The sequence below is a fragment of the Natator depressus genome, chromosome 1 (genome assembly GCF_965152275.1).
Source record: "Natator depressus isolate rNatDep1 chromosome 1, rNatDep2.hap1, whole genome shotgun sequence".
In the NCBI taxonomy this organism is placed as follows: domain Eukaryota; kingdom Metazoa; phylum Chordata; order Testudines; family Cheloniidae; genus Natator; species Natator depressus.
In genome coordinates, this window is record NC_134234.1 from 251,881,312 (window position 1) to 251,896,441 (window position 15,130).

The window sequence follows — 15,130 nt, forward strand, 5'->3', positions numbered from 1 at the left end:
ATTTGACTACCCTGGTTTGGGGTATTTGGGAGAGGAGAAAAAGGAGATTATGGAATGATTGCAGGGGCATGCACTGGAGAGGCAGATACTCCCTGCAAATGGAAGCGGAGGAGGGACAGGAAGGGAGGTACTGAGACTTAGCAGGGGAGAGCCGGCTCTAGGGTGGGAAGAGGGTTCTGCGGGTTCCCACCTGCTTCCAGGCCTGCTCCAGACCCTCTGGGTCCCACTCCCTGCTCCCCCACCAGCTCCTGGGCCCTGTGGTGGCTGCTCCTATCCCTCTGGGTCTCCCTCTCACCTCCACTCCCTCCCCCACTGGCATATGAGAGTTTACATAGGGGCACTAGACTCCTTGGCCCTGGTTCTGCCTTCCCTGGCATGAGAGGTAATCTGGGGCCTGGGCTCTAGGACCCTGCAAGGTGGAAGGGTCCCAGAGCTCAGGCTGCAGCCCAAGCCTGAATGGCTACACTGCAATTAAACAGCCCCTTTGCCTGAGTCCCATGAGTCTAAGTTAGCTGGCATGGGCCAACTGTGGGGTTTAATTGCAGCGTAGACATATCCATAGGGACATGCAAAGCAGCACTAGAAAAAGTACAATAGGGAACAATCCTGAAAAGGCAGGACTGGATGGCCCAAAAGGTTATTTTCATCTCCGGCTTCTCTAATTCTGTGAAACAGACAAGACTTAAAATTCCTCCTTAGCACCCTTCTCCTCCTGGCTGATGCCCGCAGACACCTGCATGTGGGGTCTCAATCACCTACCTGAACCCTTGCTACAGAGGATTTCAGTGACCACTGACCTGTTCCACTCGGATCTCAAATTCTCCGTTCACCTTCTTCCCCTGGAAATACTTGGCCCTGAGGAGAGAGAGAGAGAGAGAGAGAGAGAGAGGGAGGGAGGGAGGGACATGGTTAAAAAGACTGCAGTTCATGATTATTTATTTATTTGTCAGCTACTGTTTTGCTGCTGTTTTCCCTTTTTGATGAAGGATTTCCAGATGGTTCACAACATCTTTTACTAATTCCCATTTTCCCTTGACTTTCTGTTCTCCAAGAGGAATCTGCCAAACCAGATGAAAAATCACACTGGAAATTTCCTTGAAGGCTTGGGAGGGTTTTTTTGTAGACTGAGAAAATAATGATCTCCCTGCACCTTACAGAACAACAGTAATAATCAATGACAAGACCAGTTTGTATGTATTCTCTATCCTGGGGACAGAGGCTATGGACAGAGGGAGGCTAAATCTATCATGTGACAAAGACTCAGAGTAAATTTTCTTCCAACACTGAACAAGGAACTTTATCAGCATAATGAAAACCATATTAAGCCTCTCTTTCTCTCTCTCTCTCTGCTTCACTGTAGAGCTTGTCTTAGGAAATTTCCCAGCCCTATCTTGCCTGGCTTCATGCGTCTGATTTAAAGAAACAGTATATATATATATATATATATATATATATATATATATATATCCTCAAAATGTCAATAAGGATAGATTTCTTCAAAATTGTGAAACCAGATTTGCATCAGAGTCACTGAAAAAAACGTCTCTCTCATATACTTCCTCTCATCTCTGCTAATAGCCACAGCCATCGAATATACAACAGAGGAAAACAGATGGAAGTTACTGCTCAAAGGGATGGACTGATAGTGCAGTAAGAACCAGGTACAGGACAAGTATATGCTTTTTAAGCCATTCTCTTCTATACAGAGCGGATCAGGAGATTTCTAACAAAAGCTATTTTCCGAGCAGAAAACAGGGTTTCATCAAAATCAACATTTTTTTCTTAAAAACTGTTGACTTAGATGACTACTTTTTAGTTTTTTCAAAAATTTCCTAAATAGAAAATTTCAGGACCCCCCACCACCCCAAAATATTTATTTGTTTTATTTTAAAAAAAGGGGGGGGCCCTCCCCCTTCCACTGTATTACCATTTCCCAATTTTTGCCTGTTGAAAAACAGCAACAAAGTGTAGGAAACAGTTAAATATTGGAAGTGTTTGTTACTTTCTGAGAAAAAGTAACACTTTCAACACTTTGTTATCCAAGTGACAAAAGTTTGGACAGAAAAAGAAAATGAAGGAAAGTTAGGGGGAAGGGGAAGAGCAGGTTTTTCCCTATATCTTTTTAATGTTTTTTAAAAAAACTTTTCCACACATTTTATTTCATTCCCTCTCGTGTCATTGGATTGGGGTGGGGGAGAAAATGGGGGCCCTGGGAAAAAAGTTTAAAAAACAACCCACAAAGCTGTCCAGATTTAAAGAACCAAACTGACATTTTAAGTCTAAACAAAAGTTTGTTTTGAAACGGTGATTTTAAACAAAATGAATGTTTTCTTTTTGTTTAAAAAATTCCCATCAAAAGGTCCCTCTGTCAAAAAGCCCATTCATCAGCACAAAGTTTACTCTAACTATGATCGGAAGTTAAGTAGGGACAGCACATTAGCCAGGTGTGACTACTCCAACAGGCTCTTACAAGTCCAGAAAAAGGAAAATGCAGGACTTTAGCTATCCCTAAGGGGTATGTCTACACTATGAAATTAGGTCGAATTTATAGAAGTTGGTTTTTTAGAAATCGTTTTTATATATTCGAGTGTTTGTGTCCCCACAGAAAATGCTCTAAGTGCATTAAGTGCATTAACTCGGCGGAGTGCTTCCACAGTACCGAGGCAAGCGTCGACTTCCGGAGTGTTGCACTGTGGGTAGCTATCCCACAGTTCCCGCAGTCTCCGGAAATGAGATTCAAAAGTTCGCAGTTCTTTTCCTGTCTACCTAGCCAGTGCATCTGAGTTGAGAGTGCTGTCCAGAGTGGTCACAATGGAGCACTCTGGGATAGCTCCCGGAGGCCAATACCGTCGAATTGTGTCCACAGTACCCCAAATTCGACCCGGCAAGGCCGATTTAAGGCTAATCCACTTGTCAGGGGTGGAGTAAAGAAATCGATTTTAAGAGCCCTTTAAGTTGAAAAAAAGGGCTTCATCGTGTGGACGGGTGCAGGTTTACATCGATTTAACGCTGCTAAATTCAACCTAAAGTCTTAGTGTAGACCAGGGCTAACCTTCCTTGAGGTCATGAGAGTAGGACGAAAAAAAGCCAAAAACGATGCCACCTCTTTGGCAACAAAAGTTACAGTGAGTGCACTTAAGTTCATCCTGGTTCTAGAGATATAACTGGGTTTAATGGTATTTCCCATTTTACATGTAGAGAATTACTGCTGTAACCAGCAGTCTCAAAAGCCGAGATAAACTTAGTGTGCCCACAGTAACTGTTTTGAAGTTTGAGGCATGGCATTCAGTGGTACACGCATATATTTTTTTAAACAGAAGATCATCACAGTGTATATGCATCACCCACATTTATGAAACAAACTTTCTCCCTCTGATGACCCCTCCACTCTGCTGACTTACTGGTTCCTAACTCATTGGTGCTGCTTCGGTCCTACTCACAATGGAGGCTGATTATCCACACACTCTTTCATCCATTACAGATGAAGCAATGCTTAGTCCAGGAAATTAGCCTTCACAGTAAAAATTATAAAACCCTTTCCCCACTGCTACAATACAGACTCTGTTCCCAGATAGTCACGTCTGGGGCACCACCACCATGAAGACCCAGGGCATAAGAACAAGGCATCTTGATTAAGACACAGTGAGACCTTTGTTTCTGGACCCCATTTTCCACATGGCCTGGCTCATTCCAATGGCTCAGCTCACATTTTTTAAATTAGAGGATATATTTTCTTTCAAGGCAGATCCAGGGCTAAGCTGCTGTAGGGGTCTCTGAAGACAATAGGTGCTAAATAATTCAGAGATAAATGTTTTGCTCTGTGCTCTATTCTGACACCACTCGGGGGAAGACTGAAACACCTGCTGCAAATACCCTCGGAAACAGATTCAATAGTGTTTTTAATTTACACTTGGTGTTTCTGAGCCTTTGGGAAGTAGAGGCCACCATACTGAGCAGAAAAGAGATATTAGTCTCACCCTGGAGCCCCTGAAGTTTCAAGCAACTAGGAATTATTTATACTATGGAAGTACCTGTAGGCCACGTTCATGGTCAGAGCCCCATTGCATTAGACACTGCATCAACACACAGCATGAAACAGGCCCTGTCCCAAAGAACTTACAACAGACAAAAGGTGGGAGAAAGGAAGTTATATCCCCATTTGACAAAGGGGGAACTAGAGAGCGAGAGATTAAGGGCCAGATTTTCAAAAGCAATCACGACCCAGCAGGTCCCACTGAGAACAATGTGAGCTGCTAAGTCTTGCCCTCTTTTGCAAATCTGGCCATACAAGTGATTTGCTGAGGGTCACACCAGGAGCCTGTGACATAGACAGGATTTGAACCCAGATCTCAAGTCCCAATACCATGTCTTAACCATAAGACCCATCACAGGTCTTCCTTTGGTGCCTCAGCAATGCCATTCTAGCCTATCCAATGAAGTCACTTATGAACAATGCAAGGCATCTTTCATCACCCTAGAGGCTGCGTGGGCTGCCTCACAGTGTTCCCAGCCTACTGGCTTGAGAGATCAAAACAGGAATCATCTAAGTCATCCTGCCTCCCCCCAGTCCCATGTCAGCATGGATTACTGACCACTGGTCTAACTGGCCAGCACTTTATTGTAAAGCATGCAGGATGTTGACAGAGTCAGATTGCTGCATTATAATTAGGCTGTGCAGGGTGTAGGTTGAGTGGTTTGGTTTCCAATCTCAGTAAATTAGCATGTAAACAGATATTTTGGACGGAAAAACTTGTGGCTCCATGCTAGCAGAACAAACCCTAGGGAGGATTTACAATGGTAAGAAACATGTGAATGCTGCAGCTCGTGCAGGGGGGAAAGGAAGTGCTATAATAGCTCAGTAGATGCCTTCTGCTTTTAAAAGAAATTCCCCTTAGTGCATCTTTCTCTGTGATTAGCGAGCTGCGCACTTGTGGGAAGCAATATTTCCTGGGTAAAAGGGCATTAGAAACACATAAAAAAGCCCTCTGCTTTCTGCTCCAGCCCCAGTGAGATTGAAATCTCACCTTCAGCCCCGTAATGGTAGAAACCTCAGATGTCTCCTCTCACAAATTTGTTTAGAAAGATTAAAAGCTTGCTTTTCAGAGAATCCAAGCATCCCCCCCGTGACGTGCTTGGGGGAAGCAAGTGCTCCATTCCCAGTCTGATACATACACAGCACATCCTTTATGGGGATCAGACGCAAAGGCCTGGTGTTGAAAAGCATCAGCTCTCTGGTCCCTATGTTATATGTGTAAAGAGCATTTCGTGAGAAGCCAGCATGCAGTACTTGTGTCCCCATATTCTTGTGAAGCGTTTATCAGAGTAAGTCTACAAAAGTGGCCCCAAAGGAGCCTGCTCACACAGTGGTATAAGCACCTCTCAGCCTCCTAAACATCAAGGGCCCAGTTCATCCCTGTGTTAGTACAGATACTGAAGGGAGGCAGCTTGCGCCCTGCCTTATTCAGGGGCTGCAGGAGCTCATATGGCCCCCAGTGCTGACTTAAATTGTGTTCCTGCTCTATTGGCCACCTGGGAGGGTTGCCAATTTTGTAATATTTAAAAACCGGACACTCCAGCAAGAGTTCCAGAACCTCCCCTGCCCTGCCCCTTCCCCCGAGGCCCCACTCCCTGTTCACTCCTCTTTACCCCTACCTCCATTGCTCACTGCTTTTGTCCTCTCCCCTCTCCCTGTGTGGGTCAGGAGGGACTCACTTGCAGAGCCGGGGCTGAGAGCTGCATCCGCCCGATGCAGGTAGGAGGTGGTCCTGGCTGAATAGGAGCTGGCGTAGGTGATGACTCTGGTCCTCCCCACCTCCCCTGCCTGCAATAACTGGACTTTGGGTGTCCGGTCAGTAGGTCTGACTGACACTATCAGGTCCCCTTTTTGACCGGACTTTGTGGTCAAAAAACGGACACCTGGCCACCCTACCATCTGGATAGGCCCCCTTTGCTCCAATAGAGGTGTTGCTGGGGAATTCCCTGGAGACTGAAGCTTATTCTTGTCCAGCGGCCGCTTTGTGCTGGCCTTGGTGAATCCATATCTGAATCACAGAAAGGCCATGGCACAACCATGGAATCAGCCCCCAGATGTATAGTGGAGATTTCCAAGATCAGTAGAAAAAGATCAAAATTCATAGGGATCATTTTTTCCTAGAAGTCTATAGGACATTATGGTAAAGCCTCTGAAAGTGAGCTACAGTTGGCCATTTCCTTACTCCCATACACATTTAGCTTTACCTGATTACTTTTGTTTTTATATTAAAACAACTCCAAAGGAGCATTTGGTGCTCACTTCATCAACCAGTCAATATGTTCAAAACTGGAATCCTGGATATGCCTTTACCCCCCAGGCTTGTCTCTTCCTTGAGTTTTTTTTTTCCTTGTTGCTTTTATGTCCTGGAGAGAAGGTGCTTATAAGAACCACTTCAGTGGGCACTGCAGTGGTAGCCACAAGATTCGTGGTGTATGTAGATGGAAGGGGATGCTGCAGAGAACCTTCCATTTTCTTGATGGGTTGTAGAGCACTCCACAAAAGGGCTGAGATCTGCTTGACTTGCCTGGGTATACAGGATCAGGCAGAGAATCCCAAAGGATCTCTTCTTCAGGTGCAGTCTCAGCAGGCAGGATACCTGAACGTAACATACATTGCCAAAAGCTAGGTTTGTTACCTGTCCTGAAGATGTTCTGGACAGGGATGGCAGTATCCCATTGTCAACTTATGAAGGATGAGATAGCATGAGTCAGAGTGTTGCAGGGGGAAGAGGGGAGTGGCGATTGGAAAATCTGAAGCTGTTTCAATATGTCAGTTGGCTGAATGAGTGGGGTTATGTCCCATTTTTTCAGCCTGTTGGAAGCACAGTATTTTGTGTTAAATGTATTTTATGGCACTTCTTCAGGCTATTTCACAAAATGGCTACTGCAGTAAATAATTTTCAAGGACAAGAAGAGATCGAGGAAATGTGCCGCAAGGTGTCTTGCAAGAGACCTCACTGGAGAACCATAAGAAATGTCCCTGTGATCTCTTGCAGTGTGTCTGGAAGTAACTCAGCAGCCATCACCTCAGCACTGCACCCGTGGAGAAGCCACACTTCCACGGCAGCTGGAGTCAACAGAATCATTGCTGGCTGCATTTCGGGTTGAAGGCTAAAAGGTTTGATGGCTAAAAGCAGCAGCCCATGTGGGTGGAGCAGGTTCATTAGCCAGCAGGGATATCGCTACAAGGCAGCCTGAGATGTTCCTTGTGTTGCCTTTTCATTTAATTCAAAACAAATATTATTTCTGAACTAAAAAGCAGAGAGAGAATCCCAAACTATTGATCTGACTTTGCTCACTTGCCCCAGTGTGATTTTTATCATGAAATAAAGTCTGTGTTGGTTACATTTGCCTACCATATCCTGGATGAGTTAGTGGTGTTTCTCCTTCAAGTGACCAGATAAGAGGCCAGTGAGGGGGAAGAGGAGCACTAAGTCCAGAGCCTGAATCCCATAGCTATCGGCATGAATTCATGCATATACGGCACCATTGTGTTAGATGTATGCTTAGCCTATTAGAGTTTTTTGAGGAGCAATCTAGATCTTCCTTGTTTCAAGTCAAACAGGGTGGGAGGTTTAACAGCTCCAAGCAAAAGAATTCATACAGGATAGAGGATGGAGTGTCGCCATGTTTTATGAGCAAATTCCTGGGAGTCTTTCCATTAACTTCAATGGGTTTTGGATCAGGCCCCTAACAGCATCCAATCCAACAAACTCAGGTTAGCTTTATTGGCCGTCCATTTCTTCTCACTATAGCTTCAGGCTGCATTTCCTGCCCCACACTCCTAGTCTGCAGTGGGGGCCTGAACAAAAAATGTGATGCAAGAACCACGGTGGGAGAAAAATGGAAAGAGGGGGAAAAAAGTGAAAAGGGAAGAAGAAAGAGTAGCAGGAGGAGGAGAGAAGTGAGTGAATCAAATAGAAGACTAAAAGGATTAAATTATGGAATCTCCCAATTCCTTTCTTTGTCATCCAAATACAAACAGAGATATCTCTTGAGTCTTTTGGGAATCAAAGCATGTAATTTCCTCCAAGATTAACCTAGAAAATGCCAGGCTGCAACCCTCTTGATTGGATGAGGGTGGACCTCACGGAGTGAGGTTAGCCACTCAAAGAATTCCCTGTGTCAAAGGGTCTGGGGGCCCGGGTGATGCACAAGGCCCGCACTGTATGTCCGCATTGTCTCCTACGTAAAAGGGGTTGGGACTGGGAAAAAGGAGACAGTTTCCAAGATACTAGCAAGCAGGCTGCGGAATGCCCAGATACCCCTCCAGCCCCTATGACAATACAAAGGGAGTAAATAGTGCATTTTTATTGGTTTGCCTTTTTAATGGATAAAAATGCGCAAGGCTTTCCGCTCTCTAGCCCAGCTCCCCAGTTCTCCCAGATTAGAAATTTCCACCTACAAACGATATGGATTTCCAAGTTTGGTCAATTATTGATCACACAAAGCCTTGTGGGAGGGGGAGGAAATGGTTACCCCAGGAGTTGAGTGCCTTGGGACAATCAGGTCTATTCTACACACCTGCTGCAATCTAGAGACCTTTATGTATCATTCAGACATAGAAGGGATACGTTATTGTTTAATATTCACTGTGCAGTAACACCTAGTGGCCCCTACTGAGATCAGGGCGCACCTGTCCTAGGTGCTATAGAAACTCACAAGAAGAGAGGGGCCATGCCTTGAAAAGCTGACAATTTAAATAGACAAGACCAAATGGGAGAAAGGATGAATTATTATCCCCATTTTACAGATAGGGAACGGAGGCACAGAAAGATTAAGTGGCTGCCCAAGGTCAGACAGGGAGGCAGTGGGAGAAGCGGGAAGAGATCTCTCATGTCCCAGGCTGGCATTTTAGCCACAAGACCATCCTTTCCTGCACATTGTAAAATAATCCCTTTTGCATTTTTATTTTCAGGGTTCATAGTGATCATCAGCAGTTCAGCAACATAAGACGGGCCCAGGCTGCTGCTACACAAAAACACTAGAGCCTTATAATCACAAGCTAGCCATCACTGTCCGCTGAAAAAAATGAGTCTGTCAATGGACCTCCATCCACAGCAGATCATCCCTGCCCTTTGTATTGTGCCCATCACTGTAGTATCTAAGCACTTCCAACCCCGCCCCCTGGTAAATTAAGATTCCTGCAACTCTGTCTGCCTCCTGCATCACTTATTGCTGATGAAACAGGGCTAACTAGAGACAGTGGAATTCTTCAAGAGCAAATGGGTCTGTTATTAACTAACACTACACTTGATCTTGCTCTTTGCATTTTTCCAAGGTTGTAAGTATATGAAGGATGCCTTGCTGTAGGTCAGCATCACAGCCATATTCCTTCAAGTCACAGAAAACTGGAAGGGCCTCCTTCTGAGCTTCTGCTTAAATCAGCGTAGGCCAGGGGTGGCCAACCTGAGCCTGAGAAGGAGCCAGAAGTTACCAACGTACATTGCCAAAGAGCCACAGTAATATGTCAGCAGCCCCACCACCTCCTGCCCACCGGCAGCCCTGCTGATCAACACCTCCCCCTCCCTTCCGCCCAATCAGTGTTTCGCAGCATACAGGAGGCTCTGGGATGGAGGGGGGAGGAGCAAGGATGCAGCAGGTTTGGGGAGGGGGCGGGAAGGGGCAGGGGCCTTGGGGTAAGAGGTGGAGTTGGGGCAGTGCCTGGGGTTGAGCAGTGGAAAGTTGGCACCTGTAGCTCCAGCCCCGGAGTCAGAACCTATGCAAGGAGCCGCATATTAACTCTGAAGAGCCGCATGCAGCTCCGGAGCCACAGGTTGACCACCCCTGGTGTAGGCGCTGCTGTGACACATGAGGCAGCAAGTTTAGTATACATACAATTTAAAATTGTACATTGCTAGCAGGTTTCCTTGTTGCTAAATCTAGATGGCAGAGCCTGGAGCTGTTTGGAGAGGTATCATTTTGTAAGGGTTCGTACAATACTGTATTCCACTTTTGCTTTGAAGTGAAATGCATGTACAGCACCTTTGAGAGTTAGGAACAAGGGAACCAAAATAACTCAAAAGCAAAACTCAATCAAAACTGCTGTGTTTTAGGCAGAAATGATGTAAGTGCCTGGGTTCATTTGCAGGTCACTAAAAGGCTTACAAACCTTGAGAAACCTGGCTGAATTTCTTAGGTTTGCCCAGGTCTAGACAAGACACGCTGAGGTTAAATACCGTATATTTAAAAGGATTCTGGTAAAGTAATTAACACCCCAAATTTGACTTGCATTAGCATATTTGTAACCTGGTAGGGAATATTTGCCAGATAAGGATGAGGTGCAAGAAAGGAAATATTCAGTGCCGTTTAGAGTTGGTCAACTAATGAAAACTCAGGTTTGCAGATATGTTTGTGAATATAAATATCCTTCTTTATTTATGAGTATTCAAATGACAGCTGCTTAGTTACGAATTACTCACAACCTGTGTCACCAATGCATGTTTGAAGGGCATTATTTGCTATTCTCAATTCACTATTTGTTATTCTCCTGTTAGAAAATTTAGGATGTCCAATCAGGGAACACAAACAAAGCCTTGCAAATTAAGCAACCAATTTCTACGTTCAAGTTCCAAATATCAGCATTGGACACTTCCGCACTACCACTTATGTCGGTATAATTTATATCACTCACGGGTATGAATAAGCCTCCCTCCTGAGTGACATAAGTCGCACGGACCCAAGTGCTGGTGTGGACAGTGCCATGTCAGTGGGGGAGCTTCTCCCGCCAGCACAGCTGCCGCTGCTGCTCACTGGGGATGGATTAATTAAATTGACAAGAGAGCTCTCTCCTGATAGCTTTGAGCAGCTCCACTACAGAGCTTACAGTGGTGCAGCTGCGCCTCTGAAAGCTCTCTAATGTAGCTATAGCCTTAGTGAATAATCTGTAGGCCAACAATTGTTTGCTTATGACTAAGGCTACGTTTTAGTCACAGGTATTTTTAGTAAAAGTCATGGACAGGTCACGGGCAGTAAACAAAAATTCATTATACTATACCCCTAACTAAAACTTGGGCCGGGGGGCTGCGGCTGCTCTCAGGGGGCAGTCCATGGGCGTCACAGGTGCTTGTGCGGGATGGCCCAGGACCCCCGCTGGTGCTAGGAGGGGGACCGGGCGGCAGCGCGCAACCCGGGACCTCCGCTGATGGTGGGGGGCAGGGTTGGCGGGGCTGGCAGGCTCCCTACCCAGCTCCACATGTCCCCGCAGCTCCTAGGGGGAGGGAAGGCAAGGGAGGCTCTGTGCACTGCCCCGGCCATGAGTTCCAGCTCCATAGCTCCCATTGGCCAGGAACCACAGCCAATGGGAGCTGTGGGGGTGGCACCTGTGGGCAGAGGCAGCGTGCAGAGCCCCCTGGTCCCTCCACCTAGGAGCTGCAGGGACATGCTGGCTGAGTCCCCAACCCTCTGCCCCAGCCCTGAGCCACCTCCCACTCCCAAACTGCCCCAGGGGCAGCCGGTGCAGCTGGGTCAGGGGCTGCCTGATCTGCTTGGACCGGCCGTGTCAGCCGCTGCAGAAATCATGGGCGTCACGGAAAAATCACCAAATCCGTGACTTCCGTGACCTCTGTGACAGACACACAGCCTTACTTATGACATTCACAGAATGTTTCCAAATAGTAAATGTATTTGCAAAAAGAAGGGAACTAGTTTGCAAAGTGGCCGGATTTACCAAACTCAATATTAGATTAACATTATTTGACCACTGGTAGTCCTGGACTAGTAACATATTTAAGGTTCAATATCCCATGGACCAGGACTAGAAATGGATTTTTTTTAGCCCAGTAAACTGCAGCTGGTAATTTCCTCTTCCTAATGTGATCCAGCACTTTATTCCAAGCTCTGACAAGCCCTGCAAGCCTTATTTTACAAAAAAGTGTGATTTTAGATAGCTTGGAAAGGGTTCGGTTATGAATAAATCATAATTTCTCTTCTCTTCCAAGTCCAGGAGTTTGGCGCCATTATGTTAAGACAGCCTGGCTTTAGAGATGGAGGGAAATGAAAAACAACAATTCAATTTTGTAACACTCACATTGTCCTTAATGGCTTTGTCCTGTGAAATATGGCACAAATTCTTGATGGGGTGGAAGCATTTTAAGCAAGAAAGCATGTAATTCTGATAGTATTGGATTAGCTTGGAGCGAGGACAAAACACACCTATTGTTCTGAAAAGTGACATGGGATAGTTAGCAAATAAAAGTGAGCAGGGACCTTGTTACTACAGCTGGCACAAAAAGCAATGTTTTCATGGTACTTTATTAATGGGCTTAAAAGGTATGCATGTGTATTTCCAAAGTATGCTGTTTAAACAAAGCATTAGGGTGGGGAAGTGAGTACAACTTCACGGGCAACGGGAGTTAACAATTCACAGTTCTCAAATCTTGTTTCAGCTTTGGAAAAAACCACTCAAGCAAGGGGGGGATTTTACTGAACGCTGATCTGGGCAAGGAAGTTGCCAGAGGTGGGACACTTTCCTCCTGGATGAGGTCATGATCCTGGATTTGGCTGATTTGTAGTAACATGGAGTTCTGCCACTCCATTTCCTCATGTTCTCTGTGTGTGTGTGTGTGTGTGTGTGTGTGTGTGTGTGTGTGTGAGAGAGAGAGAGAGAGAGAGAGATGTGTGTGTGTGTGTGTGTGTGTGTGTGTGTGTGTGAGAGAGAGAGAGAGAGAGAGATGTGTGTGTGTGTGTGTGTGTGTGTGTGTGTGTGTGTGTGTGTGAGAGAGAGAGAGAGAGAGAGAGAGAGAGAGAGAGAGAGAGAGAGAGAGAGAGAGAGAGAGAGAACTTCCATGCCCTGGCAACAAATGCAGGTTTGACATGGAGGTTGCAGGGTCTCTAAAAATACATCTCTTCCAGGGCAGCAAATGCTTCCAAACAGACTGCTTGCCTAGCTCAAATGAGACTGCTTGCCCAGCTCTAAACCTGTAGGGTGCATGGCTGGGACAGGGACCCTCAGTGAGAAAAAAAGAATGGCATTTTCTCTGCTGTGGATGGAGATCCATTGGCAGACTCATTTTTGCAGGTGGCTATGATGGCTAGTTTGTCAAAAAACAGAGCAACCCAACTAGAGTCATCCCCCAATACTGCACTAAGCAGAGTAAAGATACACTTCTTTGGGAGGTGCTGGAAGGGCGTCTTAGAGAGAAATAGAAGCTCTTGTGCAAATTTTTGCCACCCTATCAAAGGGAGAGTTGGGTCATTTTCCTGCCTCTGATGGAATCCACCCTTCTTTTGCTATGGCTACCACATCCCTGCCAGAGTGGATTGAGTTATATAGCAAAAAGAAAAGGAGGACTTGTGGCACCTTAGAGACTAACCAATTTATTTGAGCATAAGCTCTCTAAGGTGCCACAAGTCCTCCTTTTCTTTTTGCGAATACAGACTAACACGGCTGTTACTCTGAAACCTGAGTTATATAGGACTCACAAATATTTCAAGAGCAAATATTTAGCCTTTGAAAAATGCCAGGGTATGCCAAGTGTCAGGTATTAACAAAGGCTTGCAGATGAAGGTGTGGATTCCCATTACAGGTCTTTATACCCTCCAGCCCATCACTACAAGAGAGACAAGTTCAGGGCTGTGCTGTAATATCAGTAGACTTAGCAGAATTTTAAAGAAACAAATTATACTATTTTCCAATTAAGTGCACTTAACTTACTTAGACTGTAAGCTCTTTGCAGCAGGGACTGTTTTTGTTCTGTGTTAGCATCGTGCCTAACACAATGGGATCTGGGTCCATGACTGGGGCTCCTAGGTGCTCTGCAATACAAATAAGTTGCCTATCCGGCTATATTGCCACCTTCTTGGGTTACAAGAAAGTGTTTTTGTTTTTAAAAAGGGAAATCAGTGGACAGGTTCCCCAGTCTCCCACCCTTCCTGTCTGCAAACAATGAGGCCTCATTACATGGGGTTTGTCACAGGTTATGGGGGAAAGTTTTGTGGCAGTCCGATGTTAAAATATTGATAGCTCTTCGCTTGTTGTTGCTTATTTCTAGTGACTGTTTTCTGGTCCAGTTAACTCTTCCAGCGCGAGGGAGGAGGAAGGAAAGGACCATTTATCAACACAAAAATGCTGCAGAGTCAGCTATTTTGGCAGGCAAAGAGGGGTTGGAAAAGGTTTTAAATTTGATACCTCTTCAAAAATAAAACAAACAAAACAGTGGTAACAATAGGTTATTGTTCACTCCGAAGATTCTGGGACTAGTTCCATGTGTGAGGCAACCAGAGTGGCCAGCCACAATCCCCAGACAGTCATCTTTTCTCAAGGCAAACACTGCTGCTCAGGTGGGGCAGTCTGAGCTGGTATTTCATCAGATTGATACTAGGAAGAAGAAACCGGTTCCTCAGAATGTACAGCAGTTTAACTGAGATCAGAATAGGGCCTAATCAACATTGTCTTTCAGTGTTGTGGTCATTGGACCAGATTCTGATCTCAATTATACCTGTGTAAATCCTGAGTGACGCTACTGCCTTCATTCACCCACGTGAATAAGATTAGAAGCTAGCCCTTTTACTGTAAATGCTTCCAGGCAAGGCACAAATCTTACTATATTTTATAAAGACCCACATACATTTGTGGAATATTGTGGAAACTTCTTTCGCTTGCAGCTTAGAATTCCAGATATTCCCTTCTAGCCTGGTCCAGCTCTTCCCCAGTTCAGTTTTAGGTGTTTTGAGCAGTCATCTTTGGGGTGGGGGTGTATCCAGTGAAGAACCAACCCTGATTAACTCACTCCCCAGCCTTAAATAGGATTTACATCTGGCGGGAATTCTTTGTTTCCCAGTTTGATCCCCACCCCCTACTAGCGGAAAAATACCAACAGTCCAATATGGTATCCAGTACCAGGTGACATGATCACACGACCCTGCAGTGTCAAAGCAGCATGCAGGAAGCTTCTCAGGAAGGTGGGAGATTAGCATCTTCAAAGACCTATTGTTCTCCCTATTGGTTTATTGACTAAGCAGCCAGACTGATTGCATTTTGTCTAGTGGGTGTTCCCCAGGTGCAAACACTTTTGCAATTGATACATAATCAATATTCCTAACTTCAGATACAGAAATGATATGTACATACTAATAGGATAATCACGTTTAGTCAATC

At 45.4% G+C, this 15,130-nt stretch overlaps 1 protein-coding gene across 1 annotated transcript in view; it reads right to left on the reverse strand.

Moving 5' to 3' along the window:
* The window catches only part of SYN3 (synapsin III), a 280,530-nt gene that overhangs the window by 232,139 nt on the left and 33,261 nt on the right, over nucleotides 1–15,130 (reverse strand). The window contains exon 3 of the mRNA XM_074941255.1: nucleotides 798–855. Within this exon, the coding sequence (XP_074797356.1) occupies nucleotides 798–855 (58 nt within the window). The remainder of the gene's footprint in view (nucleotides 1–797; nucleotides 856–15,130) is intronic.